General features: G+C 45.7%; 2 protein-coding genes across 2 annotated transcripts in view; both read left to right on the top strand.

The window, feature by feature from the left end:
* The window catches only part of HEPHL1 (hephaestin like 1), a 33890-nt gene extending 26628 nt beyond the window's left edge, over positions 1-7262 (top strand). The window contains exons 14-20 of the mRNA XM_062639328.1: positions 61-201; positions 2559-2665; positions 3109-3331; positions 4132-4275; positions 4906-5061; positions 6825-6902; positions 6979-7262. Of these exons, the coding sequence (XP_062495312.1) occupies positions 61-201; positions 2559-2665; positions 3109-3331; positions 4132-4275; positions 4906-5061; positions 6825-6902; positions 6979-7184 (1055 nt within the window). The 3' untranslated portion in view covers positions 7185-7262. The remainder of the gene's footprint in view (positions 1-60; positions 202-2558; positions 2666-3108; positions 3332-4131; positions 4276-4905; positions 5062-6824; positions 6903-6978) is intronic.
* A 3470-nt stretch (positions 7263-10732) lies between these two features.
* PANX1 (pannexin 1) overlaps positions 10733-17860 on the top strand; it is a 30211-nt gene continuing 23083 nt past the window's right edge. Inside the window, exon 1 of the mRNA XM_062639329.1 lies at positions 10733-11189. Coding sequence (XP_062495313.1) covers positions 11009-11189 — 181 coding nt within the window. The 5' untranslated portion in view covers positions 10733-11008. The remainder of the gene's footprint in view (positions 11190-17860) is intronic.

Here is a 17860-nt window from a genome sequence, read left to right on the forward strand (position 1 = left end):
GTCAGTTTGTTACATTCAGAAATGAAGCATTAATCACTGGCATCTTCTGGTTTAATTTAGGGCCTCTACTCCATGCTGAGGTTGGTGACTCTGTACTGGTTGTGTTTAAGAACAAGGCCAGCAGGCCTTATTCGGTAACTGCACATGGAATAGAAGAGGTGGGCTGTGAAGAGCAACCCGAGACACCAATTACACTCCCTGGTAAGGCTGCTCCTTTTTTTCCCTTTGAGCTACAAAGGCTGTAGATAAAAGGCTTTTAACACACGAATGATAATCCCTCTTTCATGCTTATGCATACCTGTATGTTCTTCCAGACATAATACACTAGCTTTTATTCAGATACGATGCTGTGTTACACATGTAGGTCATGTTCAGGCAGAGAAGGTACCTTTGTTCCTATTAGAGTCAGAAGCAGGAATGTAACATCATTGGGCAACCTCCAAAAAAAGGCAGAGGGAGGCCCATAGTCATGGCAAGAGAAGTGTAAGCCAGAGCTGCATTTGCCTCCAGATTGACACTGTGTTTTGAAAACAGAGAAGCTCAGTGATAAGAGTTACAGTTGGCAGTATGAGCTCTGCTTCTCTCTTGATCTACACAGAAGCAGCATTTGCATTCAGAGCTGATGCACAAAATGCAAAATGTAGCTGTTGTGTGAATTAAAATTCTTTGAAAAAAATCAAAAGTCCAAATATGCCTCAGGTTCTAGTGAGAAAAATAGTGGAAAATAGTTCTCACTGCATTGAAATCTTTCATATAGAAAAGTTCCTCCTAAAATATCTGTACTTCAATTTTTATGTTGGGTTTTACATTGTAGTAGGCAGACTCAAGCCCAGGCATTGCAGTCAAGCCAAAGTGTACACACCTTTGCTTTCCATCACTCACACAATATTTTTTGTTAGTATTTGTGAGCTTCAGTGTGAAACTAACTGAAAAGAAGCTCTGATGCCCCAAGCTGAAATTTCTTTCCTGTAACCAGCTGTATCAATAGAGTACAATCACCCAAAAATTAATGAGCCAACATCTGCCAATACCTGTGGTTAACATGGGGGGGGGGGGGGGGGGGGGGGAAGAAAGAAGAGAAAAGGAACTGATTTATATGATTGCCTTGTTTTATTATGTGCCCCATGATGCTGTCGATGTTCTGTTAACAGTTGAGGTGCAACACAGGGAACGCTGCTGTCATGCTTCCTATGTCCACACGGGAGCAGGCTTGGGATAAGTCAGCTTGAGGGAAGGTGTCCGCGTTTGACAATAAGCCAAAGGAAAGGATTCTTCAGCAAAATCTAAGGACAGACTTTTCCTTAGGAGTTTGAAAGAAGCAGTTAACACAGAAATCAAGTCCCACAAAACAAAAGCAATTCCTGAACACTTCTGTACCCACCACCGTCATCTGGAAATCCTCCCTGTCTCCCTAGGCCAGGCTGGACTGCTCACCCCAAGCTTCCCAGAGCTCATCTTGTTGCATTAAATCTTGAAGCAGTCATCAGCCAGATTTATGTCCTGCTAATTTGTACTCCCAAGAGCACTTCCAGCACCTAGACAGATTGTGGGTGGCACGGTAGAGATGCGGAGAGCAGATCCATAGCAGCCAAAACAGCTCTCAGATGCCACAGCTTTGTCCTCTCCTCATCCATTCCTCCATTTACCCAGCAGGAAAAAGGGAGAAAACATCAATTTTCCTCGTTTATCAGTCTTTTCAGGGGTTATGCTTCATTTGGAGAAAACAGGTTTTAAGCAATTTTCCTGAAGTGAAAAGCGTTTATCAGTCTTTTGCAGGTTAGGGGTCTCCTTTTCTTCCCTGCAGCACCAGCGAAAAAACAGAGAAGGGAAACACAGCCCAGGCAGTTCCTCTGAATATAGGCATGTTCGCATTCAGTGTAGACAACTCAAATAGATCATTTCCCCATCAGTTGTTCTGGAGTTTTTAAATCAGAGGTCAGGGAACCTCTGCTCAGGGAGGATGTGTAAGGGTGATGGCTTTTGGGAAGGGACAGTGGCTCTCTGGTATTTGATGGAGAGCAGGGGCTTAGCTGGAAGAGGAAAGGACCCCTCTGTTTCTCCCAGTCAGCAGGCTGACACGTACTCAGCTCTCCTGGCCCAGAACTGATATGCTGCTGCAGCACTGTCTACTGTGCCCTTTCTACTGTCTACTGTGCCCTTTTCTGCTGAGAAGGTCCAACAAATGTTTTCTGGAGCTTGGCTCCAACACGTTCAGCTGACCTTCAGCACCAGCATCCAAGATCAGTGATCTGCTACATGTTTTGCCCAAAGGGAAAGATAAAGTCTCCTATCTCCAGACTTCCCTCTGTGGGGTGCCACTGTTGACAGAATCGTTTGCACATCTCCTTTTCTGAGGCTATCTGACTTCCTTTACACCACTGGAACCTCAGTAACTTCTCGGAAGGCAGCATCACATCCATATCTCATTGCTGCATGCTTCCATAGATAGTTTTGATTCAGATCATGTTTTGCTAAGGCGGGTTGCAGGTCTCAGTTACATGCTACTCAAAGCTTCTTATACCCAGCTGCTCTTGGTAAAACTGTTCTCTCTGTTTCAGGGGAAATAAACACCTACAGATGGAATGTCCCAGAACGATCTGGCCCTGGTAAAACAGATCCAAACTGCATTACTTGGGTTTATTATTCAACAGCGAATTTTGTGAAGGTAACCAAGAAATGGTCATTAAAGATCACATTCCTTTGGTTAAAGCATCCTACCTTGAAAAATGTTTCTAAAAGATTCCTACTTCACATTTATGCGAGGACCACAGGCTAGAAGAATGATTTACAGGGCTGGATGCTTTGTCCTCTTTGATAGCAGTTGCACATGCCTGGGTAATATAATCCATGGAAATCCACAGGCATACACCAATGCAATGTGATTCCCTCTTTAAAGAATAGTTGAAGGAATGTTGGGTGAAGGCAAAACATTGCTTTGGTACATTAATTTAGGGACATGGAGAGAAAGATATCTCTCATCAGAGTAAGAAATTATTTTTTCTCATCCAATATGAAAATAGGATTTCATCTTTATGCAATCTGTAGTTAATTTGTGTCTATTTCATAACTGGATGAACTGGAAATCTATAACGCATGTCTTTATTTCAGGACACATACAGTGGTCTGATTGGGCCCCTTGTAGTTTGCAGAAGAGGAGTTCTAGATGAAAGAGGTCAAAGGAAAGACATTGATCGTGAATTTACTCTTCTGTTTATGGTGTTTGATGAAAATGAATCCTGGTATTTGAAAGACAATATTGAAACATACCTTCATAAGAATCCTGATGATTTTAATGCCACTAAGAACTTTGTAGAAGGCAACAGCAAGCATGGTATGTAGGACTCGGGGGCAGCAGTCAAAGAACTTAGGTTTCTTTTTCACAGCCCTGTTAGGAAGACACTTGACTTAGCCTGTACTTGCCCAACCATGTCACAATTTCAGAAACTGCAGCTTTTTGGAAACAAAAAGATTTCATGGGGCCAGCTAAGATATTTTTCTAACAAGACAATCTTGTTATATATAATAATATATATATTATATATATATTTATATATATAAAATAATATATATTACATATATATAATAGACATACAATACTTTAATCTTAAACTCTTAGGAAGAGGCTGCCCTTCCAATCTTCCCTTGTCCCTTGGGAGCTGTGATCCTTGCAGGCTTGCTCTGTAGGAGCATAAGGATGACATTTTAGAGCTGTGTCTGTAGCAGCAAGCAGCACAGAAGCCAGGCAGAACAGACTGGACAGGGGCAGGAACAACCCTGGCAAAGCAAATTGTCTTTATCTACAGTTGGTACCTATTTTAGGCAACAACTCTTCCCTCTTTTTCCATGCAGATCATCAGCATAAATCCTGTTTGTTCAGGAGTTTAACCTCAACTAACAAAAAAACATGCCCAGTACTTTTCAAGACAGAAAAATAGCTGTTGCTGTGCAGTTAGATCTGGAAACAGGAACAAGAACTGTGACTCTCTCCCTGCCATGGTCACACATGCCTGTCCCCTCTCTGCCTGGGTAACCCATCGCCCTAGAGAGAAAGTGCAAAGGGTGCTGAAGTGCAGGTTATCATCACCATACCGTGGCCAGTTATTAACCAATACTATTTTGTCATTCTTCCAGCCATCAATGGGAAGATTTATAACAGTCTTCTAGGTCTAACAATGAACAAAGGTGACAGGACAAACTGGTATTTGATAGGAATGGGCGATGAAGTGGATGTACATACGGTTCACTTCCATGCACAGACCTTCATCTTCAAGGTTGGTAAAATTAATCAAAGTAAAACCTTTAGAATATGATGGGAAATTTCTGCAAAAGAAGTCCAGGTTCTAGCCTGGTTTTGCAGCTTGGCTGCAGAGCCCTGGGCTGATGCTGGGGTCCATGAGTGTTTTGCATGTGAAGAAAATACAAAATGAATGAGATCTTTGCAAAGCTTCTGTTACTGTAAGCCTGCTATGAAACATTAATAAATGTCACTGCTAGAAGACATGGTTCGGTGGGTTGAAATAAGTGTTCACCCATCTGTATAAGGAAAGATACAGGGGGGAAAATCAGTGATGCCTGCTTAGAGTGCAGTTTAATGTTGTGACAGCTTGTCACTGGCAGGTCTATCTAAAAACCACTGTCTTTCAAAGAAATATCTGGGCTCAACCAGCACCCAAAGTCCCCAGGAGGGGTCTCCTGTTAATTATATAAAAGCAATATAATTATAATAATTAAAAATAAGAGGCGTCCACAGACCTCAGGTTCCCTGGATCAGGCTCACTAGAAATGTATAACAAGAAGCATTTGATCTGCCTTGAGGAGCTGAAAGTCTAACTGGAATATTTCAGTGCCTTTGCAAGGTATTTGAGGCACGACTCTCACGATGCTGGGTTTGCCTTGCACAGACAGATAAGGACCACAGAGGAGATGTATACGACCTTTTTCCTGGGACTTTCCAGACAATTGATCTTGTAGCAGAAAACCCTGGAACGTGGCTTCTGCACTGCCATGTAGCCGATCACATCCACGCTGGCATGGAGACAACCTACACCATCAATGAATCAGGTGCAGTACCAGAAACATAGAATCATAGAATAGTTAGGGTTGGAAAGGACCTTAAGCTCATCAAGTTCCAATCCCCCTGCCATGGGCAGGGACACCTCACACTAAACCATGTCACCCAAGGCTCTGTCCAACCGGGCCTTGAACACCGCCAGGGATGGAGCATTCACAATTTCCCTGGGCAACCCATTCCAGTACCTCAGCACCCTCCCAGTAAGGAACTTCCTCCTTATATCCAATCTAAACTTCCCCTGGTTAAGTTTTAACCCATTACCCCTTGTCCTATCACTACAGTCTCTAATGAAGAGTCCCTTCCCAGCATCCCTATAGGCCCCCTTCAGATACTGGAAGGCTGCTATGAGGTCTCCACGCAGCCTTCTCTTCTCCAGCCTCAACAGCCCCAACTTTCTCAGCCTGTCTTCATACGGGAGGTGCTCCAGTCCCCTGATCATCCTTGTGACCTCCTCTGGACTTGTTCCAACAGTTCCACAACTCGGAGGTGGTATCGCAGCAGATCTTATAGAAGGCAGGGAAGAGATGAGAGCTAATGTCACTGCTGCACCCTGCACATTACTGCCATGGCCAGTTAACATCATCTAGGGACAGGACAAACACCACTAATGACATGGCAAAATCTTTGCTGCACTCCACGACTTGCTTACAAACAGCTGGTGCTTCACTTCTAAGTGGAGCACCCCTTCTAAGGCAATGTCAGCCTGCTTAGTCATCCACAGCTGGTGCAGAAAACAACTGCAAAGCTATTTTTCAGCCCTGCTGACACAACGGCGTGTGGGAGGGCATGCAGGCTGGCATGGGGCTGGTTCTTCCTTGCAATAACTGCTGTCTCCCAGAGCTAGTTGAGTTCCTTTCTGCACGGGCAGAGATCAGCTGAGGTAAAGATGCTCCAGAATGTGATTTTTCATCCTGTCCAAGAAATAGGAAATCTTCTGACTCAGAGAAGTTAGCAAATTTTTGAGTGGTGCTCATCCCTTCCACCACTTCTGAGTGAAGCCAAAGGCGCTTTGTGAGCCCCTCTTGTTTGTGAGACACATAACTTCACTGAACATCTGGATCCAGCATCTTCTGCCTGGGAGTCCACTGAGCCTGCTACACTGCTCTGCAGGGACTGCAACGGTGTTGGCTGGCACAACCTGTACCTGTAACCCTATAGCAGCAGGATAACAAATGTAATGCTAAATGTAGCCAAAATATTCCTCCCTTGAGTAAGGTTGTTATTCTATACCACATATTCATGCAGTCTGTGAAACTTCAAATGAATAAGCAAATGCAGAACTGAAACACAGAGTCATGGAATGGTTTGGGTTGGAAAGGACCTTAAAGCTCATCCACTTCCAACCCTCTGCCAGGCAGGGACGCTCCACACTAGATCAGTTTGCTACAGACTTCATCCAACCTGGCCTTGAACACTGCCAAGGATGGGGCAGCCACAGCTTCTCTGGGCACCCTGTGCCAGTGCCTCAGCACCCTCACAGGGAAGAACTTCCTTTAATCTATATTTACCCTCTTTCAGTTTATTACCCCTTGTCCTATCACTGCAGTAGGTAGTGAAGTAGCAGAGATGCCTATAGAGAAGGGGGACACTGCCCACAGAGCTGCCCAGAGCAATAGCTGTGCTGATCTAATCATGATTTCTGTACAGATCACCAATGGAGAAATAATTATACAAAACCAGCACCACTTTTACAGATGAGAACGAACTATTTATTAAGGTTTTCAGCTTAACAATGCTTCCTCTCCCTGCACAGAGAGGAAGGCTCCTTCAGCAGAACTCACAACCAGAGCATACAATGCAACTACTGCAAAAAACACCACCACTGCCAAAGGTAAGGATTTCTTTAACTGTCATTTCAGACTCTTCAGATTCATGTGTAGGTTTCTTATCAAATGTTTCTCTTTTAGCAGATTATGACAGCAAAGGGGGTAATTTTTTTGGCAAAACTTTGAGTCCTGGAGAAACCAGCCTGATCCTTGCAGCCTTTTTCTTCATTGGATTTATTCTGCTGTCAACAGCATTAACTGTCTTCTGCCTCATCAGCCGCCAAGGAAGCAGGATCCATTACACAGCTCTGCATGACAAAAGTGCATTTCTAACAGATTCCCTGTAAATCCCTACTTTTAGCATCATTCACAGAGCCGCACTGGATTTCATGACATGCTGCTAATAACACTGGAGCAAGACACATGCTGATAGTCCTACCCCATCACCAGTGCTCTTAAGAGTGAACATGAGGGTTCAGCTCCAAGACCCATGTACCACCTATCACCATTCCACTCCTCTGGAGCTCAGTTGACCTTTGCCCAAGATCAGATTTGGCAACCAAGCAGAGCAGCACGACTCATGGTATCCACATCAGCTGCACAGGATTTCCACGGGAGTCAGGCTTGGGCAGCACAGGATCCATGTGCTCTGTGCAGAAACACGGGGCTCACACTAGGGAATAAATACTGTTTTAAGTGTGCTGGCTTCTGACAGCGCAGGCATGGTGTTAATCCAGAAGGGCCAGCGGATTTCCAAAGTCTGACTCAATGAATTCACTGAGATTTAAGCGATTCTCCTTTATTTCCCCTCTAAAGAAGGAAACTGTGCACTGCGGACAGATTTTTAAAGGCATTTAGGGACCTACCAATATATTTTCACACCCGATGCAGTTCAGCAGTGCCCCTGCTATTTGTTTCTAACAGCATTTGTTAATGCCTTTAAAGATCTAGCCCTAAGAAACCCCTGAGAAAGTAGTTGACTTTGTAATTGCTGCTCATTGTGGTCCTGATTCTGCACCTCTCCTTTGCATTGAGTAGCTCCTCACTCCCCACCTGCAATGAAGCCATCAGGAGGCTGACCTTTGCGCTCTGTGAGGAAGACAGGCAAAACCAGGCCATGTTTAGTGATACTTGAATGTTTATAGCTCATTTTTAGTTAGCTAGTGCTCATCCTTGCCTGCTACAGTTCTTGCAGAGGAACTCCAGAACAAACACGTCTGTGAAGCTGTTTATCCAAATTTGATTCAGAATGGAAGTTCAAGTTGCTGGGGGGAGGGGGGTTATTCTATTTTTTCCACTTCAGTATTTTGAAGTACTGTTCAAATGTAGGAAACTTTACTGGCCACCACTTTCATTGCAGCTTAATGGTGTCCTGGATTGATGGCCCGTTAACCAAAATGTCAATGTTTTATGGATGTTTCTCAGTTATTTCTTGATTCTTGGTCATTTGAGAACACACACGTGAGGTAGAACTGCAGGACTGAGCCCAAATAGGAGTACACCATAGCAATAGACACTTCCAGACTCCTCCTCTAAGTCTTCCCTTTCAGCTGACGAAAACAGGTACTCTAAACCCTTTCACCTTTTTGTTTTGTAAGCATTAAAAACGAGGTCTCCTGTTCTGTGCAAAAGCACTGCCTGTCTGTGCAGAACATTTGTTCTCTGTAGACATACAAAATTAAAGCCTTTCACTTAAACGTACGCTGTTAATAAAGGAAATTATTTGGTACTTTTCTTTTAGAGTACCTAATGCGTCTAACTTCTTAGAAACAGAACCATAAGCATCTATTGACCATAGGAGCCAGACAGCCAAAATAAGTACAATGATGACAAAAACACGGTCATTTATATGAGCCTTCTGGCACAACTCACTTCATCTGACACGTTCTCAGCTGGGTGGTGGTTGTGAAACAAGAATGAAGAGTCCAAAGGTCTTCAGAGCCTTGGGACATCACTGCTGCTTGCCCAGGCGACACAGCCTAACACAGAGTCTGAAGTATCAGGAAAGCATAAAGCATTGAGCTCACCATTGCTTGCCTGGCAATGCTGTGTGGCAATGCTGTGCCAATGCAAGGTGTGTAGCAATGCATGACACCTGCATTGAGGGACAGCATCTGTGTGAGGCTGAAGCACTGGCAGGAACAGAGTAAAGCATCGAAAGAACAAACCAAACAAGTCACCAGGGCAGGCAGTTCTCTGCAGAGTGCTGTAAGCCCTCAAGTATGAAATGTCTGGATTGGAAACTTGGGTTGCAGTTGGAAACTGTCCTAGCACCAAAGGGAAGATGACCAATGCAAGATCAACCTTTAAAAACCTTCCAGAGGAATAAGGAGCCCTGACATCCACACAATGCAAGCTGTCTGAACCCATTCCCCAAAAAAGAACAGGAAAGTGGTCAAAGGAACAAAACAGGTCATGGAAGAGTTGATACTTTCAATTTTCTTATAGAAAATTGTGCCTCAGTGAGTTTTGAAGGACTAAAGGTATAGGTAAGAAACCTGGATGAATGTAGCCTGCTCACGTTTCATAGAATCATAGAATGGTTTGGGTTGGAGAGCGCCCTAAAATCACCCAGTTCCAACCCCCTGCCATGGGCAAGGGCACATTCCACTAGACCATGTTACCCAAGGCTCTGTCCAACCTGGCCTTGAACACTGCCAAGGATGGAGCATTCACAACTTCTTTGGACAACCTGTTCCAGTGCCTCACCACCCTCAAAGTAAAGAACTTCTTCCTTACATCTAATCTCATCTTCCCCAGTTTAAGTTTAAACCCATTATCCTTTGTCCTATTGCTACAGTACCTTATGAAGAGTCCCTCTCCAGCAACCAACACATAAGGAATTTGAGAAAGTCCTTAGTAAAAGCTTCCCAAGGAAATGACATCACCTTGGGATGAGGGAAAGGGTCCATGGAGGTTAAATACCTGGTTAAAGCCAGATTTCACGTTGGTGCTGCACTCATGGGGTGCTGCAAGGACCGTTGCTCTTCACCATTGTCTGTAAGTGGTGTGAAAATGGGTGACCAAGGTGAGTGACAATCACAAGTAAATGTAGCATGAAAAATTAGTCAAAAAAATATTAAATTTAGTAGTACTTACTTAAATTTACAGTAGTACTTGTTGAAAGAAACAATCCTGACCCTCTGCATCAAACTGCCTAAGCACCTCGGAAATGGGGATTTATTTCAAATAGTTTAATGACAGTGTTAGCCCCAGTGCCTTTTAGTGGGCAGAAAGACAACTGAATACTAGGAATCAGTAGGAATTAAGAACAGAACAATCCAGAAAACAGCTTAGTACCATTATATAAATGTCTGGAGCACAACCCCTGGCCCCGTCCAGGAGAGACCCAAGAGCAGCACGGAAAGAAGGAAGGGAATCAGGGCAGCAGAACAGTTTCCATATGAGGAATTATTTCCTTGAATTATGGCTTGGAAAAATAGAAATGACAATTGAAAGCAGATAGGATGTAGTTTTATAAAGGGAAAGTTGATTGGAGATGGGAACGATTTCTCCCCTTTGGCAGAGGTAGCATGAGCCAGGAAGTGCTAGATCCAAAGCAGAGCACAGGAGGTGGCGCTTTCCGGGATGGGAAGCCAAAAGCTGCTGGGAGGCGGATGAGGATGCTCCAAGCCTACAGAGGTTCAGAAAACAACTGGAAAAATATAAAGGGGGCAAATGAATTAAGGGTTATCAAAGGTGAAGGCACTCCATAAAAAGCAACTAAAGATGTGGCGGTGGTGAGCGAACACTGTGTGGGGACACATGCGGCAGCACAAGGTGCTAGGTAGGGTGAGGGCTTGGAGCATGTGGCTGAGGAGGGGTTCGCTGGGGGTGCCGGAGCCTGGAGAAGAGGCTGCTCGAGGGGACCTGCCGAGGGTATGCAGCGCAGACGGAGCCTGACTCTTCCCAGCGGTGCCCAGCTGGAGGGCAGGATGCGGTGGGCACAAAGCGCAGCGCGAGAAGCCCCCATCCATTGGGACACAAGGTGCACAAAGCCACTCGGCTCCTCCATCCCGTCCCGGTCCAGGCACTGAGGCCCAGCCCCGTCGTACAGCCCCTCCGCCGGGCGGGGCGGAGCCGAGCCAAGCCGAGCCACGCCGGGCGGAGCCGAAGCGTGCCGGGCCGTGCATGGCCGTACCGGGCCGAGGCGACCCGCGCCGTGCCCGCCATGGCCATCGCGCACATCGCCACCGAGTACGTCTTCTCCGACTTCTTGCTGAAGGAGCCGCCGGAGACGCGGTACAAAGGGCTGCGGCTGGAGCTGGCGTTGGATAAGATCGTCACCTGCATCGCCGTGGGGCTGCCGCTGCTCCTCATCTCCCTCGCCTTCGCCCAGGAGATCTCCATCGGTAACCGGCCTCCCCGACAGCCCCTCCGCGGCGGACAAAGGGCTCGGCTGGGCGGGGAGCAGAGCAGCTCTCCGAGGGTGGGTGGGGGGCTGCCGGGGGGCGCTTCCCCTCATGGGTAGGGTACAAGGCGGCTTTAGGCCGTGGGGAGCGGGCCATGGGCAGAGCAGCCCTCCTGGAGAGCATCCCTGGGAGCGGTGCCTCAACCTCTCCCCGGTACCTGGGCGTCCCGGATGGCTTTTCCCGCCCTTCCCATGCCCTCCTCCTCCTTGGCACATTCCTTTACCGCTGGGATTCCCTCCCGAGTAAGGCTCCCGCGGCGGTGCTGTGCGGGGGGCGATGGAGCCCTGCCGCCCTTTGTTCCCCAGCGCTGCTCAGCCCGGGCTGTGAGCGGCCTCCCGGGCCGTGCCGAGCAGTGCCGTGCCCTGGCTCTGCCCCTGAGCTGCGGTGCTCCAGGATCTCGCCGTCATACGGCAGCTGTCAGGGACGGGTGCCAAGGAGCAGCGGTCTCGGACCTCGGTGTTTGGAATGCGGGGAGCTCCGCTGTGGACCGAGGCTGCTCCTCGGATCCAGGGCAGGGTGGGCACTGGGAGTGCTCTCCGAGGCTTTCACCTGCTCTGCTGTGCTTCTGCTGCTGTTCCAGCTGTGCTCTGCGGGAGAAGGGACAACTTTCCTCATTATTTTCCTATCTTTCCCCTGTCCCGAGTTACAGAGGTGCTTGTGCAGCAGCCAAGTAGCCACCCCTTTCCTGAGTGTGATGAGGAGACTTTTAAATCCAAAGGTCAAGCACTTGTAACTTAGAATCATGGAATAGTTCGGGTTGGAAGGGACCTTCGGAGGTCATTTAGTCCAATCCCCCTGCAATGAGCAGGGACATCTAGATGATCAACTCAATCAGGTTGCTCAGAATCACATCCAGCCTGGCCTTGAATGTCTCCAGGGGTGATGCATCCACCACCGCTCTGGGCAACCTATTCCAGTGCTTTACTACCCTCATTGTAAAGAATTTCTTCCCCACATACAGCCTGAATCTCCCCTCTTTCAGTTAAAAGCCATCACCCCTCCTATCACAACAGGCCCTGCTAAAAATCTCTCCCCATTTTTCTCACAGGACCCTTTTAAGTACTGAAAGGCCACAATAAGGTCTCCCTGGAGTCTTCTTTTGGGTGCTCACTTATAAAATCTATTTGTTTATAAGAACAGGTCAGCATTTAAATAGCATTATATGAATGAAGATTTTAAAGGTGGATAAGCAGAACTGACCATTTTGATACAGGGTGAATCATAGGTCTTCCACCCTTTCAGAAATAGTTTCATTTACTGCATGTACCTGTTTATTGGCATTCAGTGTATCTGAAATACACTGTCTGAAAGTTTGAGCCAAGCTAGTGTCAAGAGAGTGGAAGCTGGAACGGGACAGTGAATTAGTGGTGAATCTGGGCAAAACCATCATGTATAGCATTAATTAGATACCAGGCTGCTTAAGAATAAAGATGCCCCAAACTGCTGTATTTACATCTAGCTACACACCTGTCACAACAGATGTGGCTATGACCCAAATCACTGTGGCCTGCAATAGCCACGCAGAGGAGTCAAAGACAACCAGGCTGGGAATGTCAAGACCAGACTGTAGCCTCTGGTCAGTCAGAGACAGGATAGATACAGCATTATTTCTGCAATCTAACCTGCTGCTTTTAGTTTTAGATCTGCTACTGATATCTGCACGTTTCTTCCTCTTAAAGCACTGAAGTAATGAAAGAGGTTTTTGCATTTCCTTATACTAGCTTGTGTATGGGCCCCATAGTTCGTCCTCCTGCTTCTCCTTTAAAAGTGCTGGATTCAGGTTAAAGCAGTGCCTGTGTATTCAAGGTATCTTTTATGAACTCTACGGAAGTATTTATTTCATTTTCCTTCCTCATGTAAAACTCCAAAATGCAGTTGAATTGCAGTTTGGTGAAGTGGACCTTTCTTTCAGATGAGTAAAGTTCTCATCTTCACTAGTCAAACATTTGGGCCTCAGTGCATTCTATATATTTCCATATCCAACTAATTCAGTTTGAATCTGTAAAGTGCAGTAGATTCATAAAGCAAGAACTAAAATGTGTGCTACATCTTGCGCGTGCTTTATTTTGCTTATAACCCTGTGAACCCATTAGGAGGGTTTAAAACTGAGCTCTTCCATTTGAAAGGTAAATACGAAAATAAGGAAATATGCCAGGCCCACGGCGTCAGTGAAAAAGCACCACGTGGTTTCCATACAGAAAGTGATACTATATCAGCTGTGCTGCTATTACGACTGTTGCCTATTTCACACACAGTCCTTGCAGGCTGGCTGCTTATGGGAGATCTCAAGGCTGCTTCCACTAAGGTTTTTTTTGGGGATAGAGAGGTTCTCAGGGTCTGGATATACCTGGTTATGTGATCGCTAGTGTTCAACCAGTGATAAAATAGAAAGCAAGGATCGGTTTCAAATGCTTCTGGATGTAATTGCCCTTTGAGAAAGCTCAGGAGTGCTAAACTGAGAGAAAATGTTAGGGTCCATTTTAGGTCGAGAAGAGCAACTCAGAATCCAAGGGGGTGGGAAAGCAGTGAGTGCATGGACGTATTTCTGCTTCCAGGTGCAAAAATTGAACACCCTTTCCAAAAATGAATGTTCAGATCCTATTTCTGTTGGGATAATTGCATTCTTCCCACCTAAAATTCTCCTGGCACCTTGAGCTGTCACCTTCCCTTCCCACTTGCTTTCCTGTTTTGTTGTGGTGCTGTGTAAGGCAACTGCAATTTTCCTCCTACATGTGGTTGCTGTTTATTGTGAAGAATAGTTAAAATGTTTAAAAAGCCATGGAGGTTTTCTGAAACCACCAAGTAACTTTTAATTTTGACAGAAGTTTGGGGAAATAAACGAGATTCCAGTTGGGTATCACAGAGGATTTCTTTGCTGGAGGCATGGAAAACCCAACCAGCAAGCACTGCCAAAAGTCCTGGGGTGCCAGCACCATAGAATCACAGAATAGTTTGGGTTGGAGAGGACCTGAAGATCATCTAGTTCCAATCCTCACACTAAATCGTGTTGTGCAAGACTCCATCCAGCCTGGCCTTGAACACTGCCAGGGATGGAGCATTCACAACTTCTTTGGGCAACCCATTCCAGTGCCTCACAGTAAAGAACTTCTTCCTTACATCTAACCTAAAATTCCCCTGTTTAAGTTTTAACCCGTTACCCCTTGTCCTATCACTACAGTCCCTAATGAAGAGTCCCTCCCCAACATCCCTATAGGCCCCCTTCAGATACTGGAAGGCTGCTATGAGGTCTCCACGCAGCCTTCTCTTCTCCAGGCTGAACAGCCCCAACTTTCTCAGCCTGTCTTCATACAGGAGGTGCTCCAGTCCCCTGATCATCCTCATGACCTCTTCTGGACTTGCTCCAATGGCTTCATGTCTTTCTCATGTTGAGGACACCAGAACTGTGCACAGTACCATGCTTCAGTTTCTTTCAGGGGCAGGAGGAGAACTAACTTTATTCCTGATTATGTTTTAGAAACCTATGGTCAACTGCAGGCCTGTGATGATTTTAAACTGGTTCTGGCAGTGTTTCGCTGCGATTGAGCTGGTTTTTGTCAGCCCTAGAAAGCTTTGTTGCTTGAAAGCCTGCACCTGTTACCACTTTACAGGTAGAGCTTGTTTTATACAATTCTATACAATTATGTGTAATTTTATATAATCATATTCTGGGAACTTGAAAATGGGAATAACAATAGTATTGTGAGGGTTGTGTATGCTTTTATTCCTTATGTCGTTTATGGCCTTTATATGGCGTTATTTCCTTATATTTACATATAAGGAATATATGAGATATATATATATAGGGAATATATAATATTTATATAAGAAATTTATATAATAATGCCTATTTATATGGTATTATTTCCTTATATTATTTGGCAGTCCTTAGGGTGAATATACTACAGATGATCAGTTAGTCTGGTAATAGGAGCCATAGAAATGTGGCTAAACCACCAATCCCTCTTGTAAAGGAAAAAATAAAAAAAGGGCACCTTCAGTAATGGATGAGCCACAAATTAATATAATTTTGTCTGTGTAATTTTTCTATGACTCTGATTTTCATAGAACCAGATAATCACAGAATGGTTTGGGTTGGAAAGGACCTTAAAGCTCATCCAGTTCCAACCCCTTGCCACAGGCAGGGACGCCTTCCGCTAGAGCAGGTTGCTCTAAGCTTGGTCCAACCTGGCCTTGAGCACTGCCAGGGATGGGGCAGCCACAGCTTCTCTGGGCACCCTGTGTCAGCGCCTCAGCACCCTCACAGGAAAGAACTTATCTCTAATGTCTTGTCCTGTCACTACATGCCCTTGTAAAAATGGTTTTAATAAGAGCAGCTTTGAACCAGGATCAAGATTCCAGTTTTTAAGCTGTGTGTGTATATTGTGGGATGTGCTTTCTTACTGTCAACAACTTAGCTGAAAACAGAGATCTTTATTACCAAGGCACTGCCTGTAGCAGGATACTGCAACCCTAAGCAGGTACATTCAGTTGAGCAGAGAGGAAATTGAAACAAGCTGCGTAATTTTGGCAGAGGCTTGTTTCCAGGTTAGTTTGGGGAAAAATATTAATGGCTGGCTTGGGCTGCAGCCAAAAGAAAAGCAGATGTGAGAGCTGTCCACTTGGCATCAAATATTTGGCTGAGAAAATTGGGGCTGTTCAGCCTGGAGAAGAGAAGGCTGCATGGAGACCTCATAGCAGCCTTCCAGTATCTGAAGGGGGCCTGGAAGGATGCCATGGAGGGACTCTTGATTAGGGACTGTAGTGATAGGACAAAGGGTAATGGGTTAAAACTTAAACAGGGGAAGTTTAGATTGGATATAAGGAAGAAGTTCTTTACTGTGAGGGTGGTGAGGCACTGGAATGGGTTACCCAGGGAAATTGTGAATGCTCCATCCCTGGGGGTGTTCAAGGCCAGGTTGGACACAGCCTTGGGTGACATGGTTTAGTGTGAGGTTTGGAACTAGATGATCTTCAGGTCTTTTCCAACCCTAACTATTCTATGATTCTGTATGCATCTTTTCCTGTAAGAAAGCAATTGGGAATTGCTCAGATGTGCTTAAGCCCAGCAGCTGCTTGTCACCAGTGTTGTTTGACCTTCTGCATAAGCAGCCTGTGCTGGCCACATTCCCTGCAGCTTCATGTGGGAGGGGATGGCTGGGAACGGAGATGAGGAAGCAAAGCAAGGGGAGAGCTAGACAGGGGAAAAAAAGGGAATCTTGTGGTGGCCACCACCAGTTCTTACTACATGTTCAGTTTGGGTGTTGGTTGTACATGGCTCATACATAGCTGGTATGAGTAATCCTCTTGGTTTAGCATCTCTGTTTGTTTTAAAATATAAGAAAACCCCTTGGAAGCCTTCCCAGGAAACCATCACGTGTTGTGTAAAAACACTGAAGAAACCTGGGTATAATCAGCATGAAGGCTTGGGTAGTGCTGCTGGCTTGTCAGCTGTGGCAGGACACTGGGTTAGCAAGTACCTGGCCATGGTCCAACCCACAGCATCTGCAGGAATCAAAATGAACATCTGCTGCACTAAAAAGTTTTATTTCCCTCTGATGTTCTCTGATGCATCTTACCATGTTGGAGGGTACTCAAAAGTGGGAGAGTGGAGTCTTGTCCTGTACTCTACACAGCATGGGGTTAATGTCCCCATTGACCACTTCGGGCTTTCTCAGTGGTGACAATCCCTGCTTGCCCCACTCAATTTCCACCCAGTTTCTGGGAAGCTTTTTTCCCATCATTTGTTTGATTTCGGTCCCATCCCCCCAGTTGACTGCTTGTGGGGTTTAAGGTGCTTTGGCCAACAGAAAACACAGGGTGAGGGTTGTTAGTGATAACTCTGGGTGCTGCATCCCAACAGATTTGGTGAGTGCCATGGACGCAGCAGCGCCTATCTGCAGCATCCCTTATTGCATGTCCAGCTGAGCCTGTGTCAATATACAGGTTAATCAGCTTTCTCAAATAGTCACAAGAATCAAATGTATAGGAAGTAAAACCCCCAAAGCAACCCAATTGTGAGACTAAATCACAAAAATGCACAAAATAATAGTCCTAACTCTTGCATTATGCTCCTTCCCCCTCCTGCTGCCTCCTTGCTGGCCCTCCCTGCTGGTGTCCCTCTCCCTTCATGTTCACAAGTTGCTTGGGAGGCTTTTGGGTAATAATCCTATCTTGTGATTCCCGTAAGAACTGGGAGCTAAAGTGAAGTTGGGTGCAATTAGGCCAAAGACTATTACTGTGACAGCTGGTGGCTAAGAGCTTGCAAAACATCTCCCGGTGCTGCTGAAGCAGGCTGTATAGTTGGCATTTGCACCCCTTTCATTTAGTTCAGCAGGATGCTCTGAAGCCTGGGGTATTAATGACAGGACTGAGTCAACAAGTGTGTGAGTAGCATCAGTCTGGGGCTTCCAGACAAACTGAACTCCAAAGCATCTTCCATCAGAGATGCAGAGGACAGCAGCACACACTGTGCTGCTCTTTGGCATACAAGGAGTGCTCGGTAAAGAGCAGAAGTCACCAGCATTAGGGACAGGCCTTCCTGGATGCCAGAAGAAGCTTGTAAAAACATTTACTTTAATGTCAAGTCTGAATTGTCTTTGGGTGAGCATGTG

Source organism: Pezoporus occidentalis, unplaced genomic scaffold, assembly GCF_034315485.1.
Source record: "Pezoporus occidentalis ecotype Australia unplaced genomic scaffold, CSIRO_AGI_Poc_V1 ctg6, whole genome shotgun sequence".
NCBI lineage: Eukaryota > Metazoa > Chordata > Aves > Psittaciformes > Psittacidae > Pezoporus > Pezoporus occidentalis.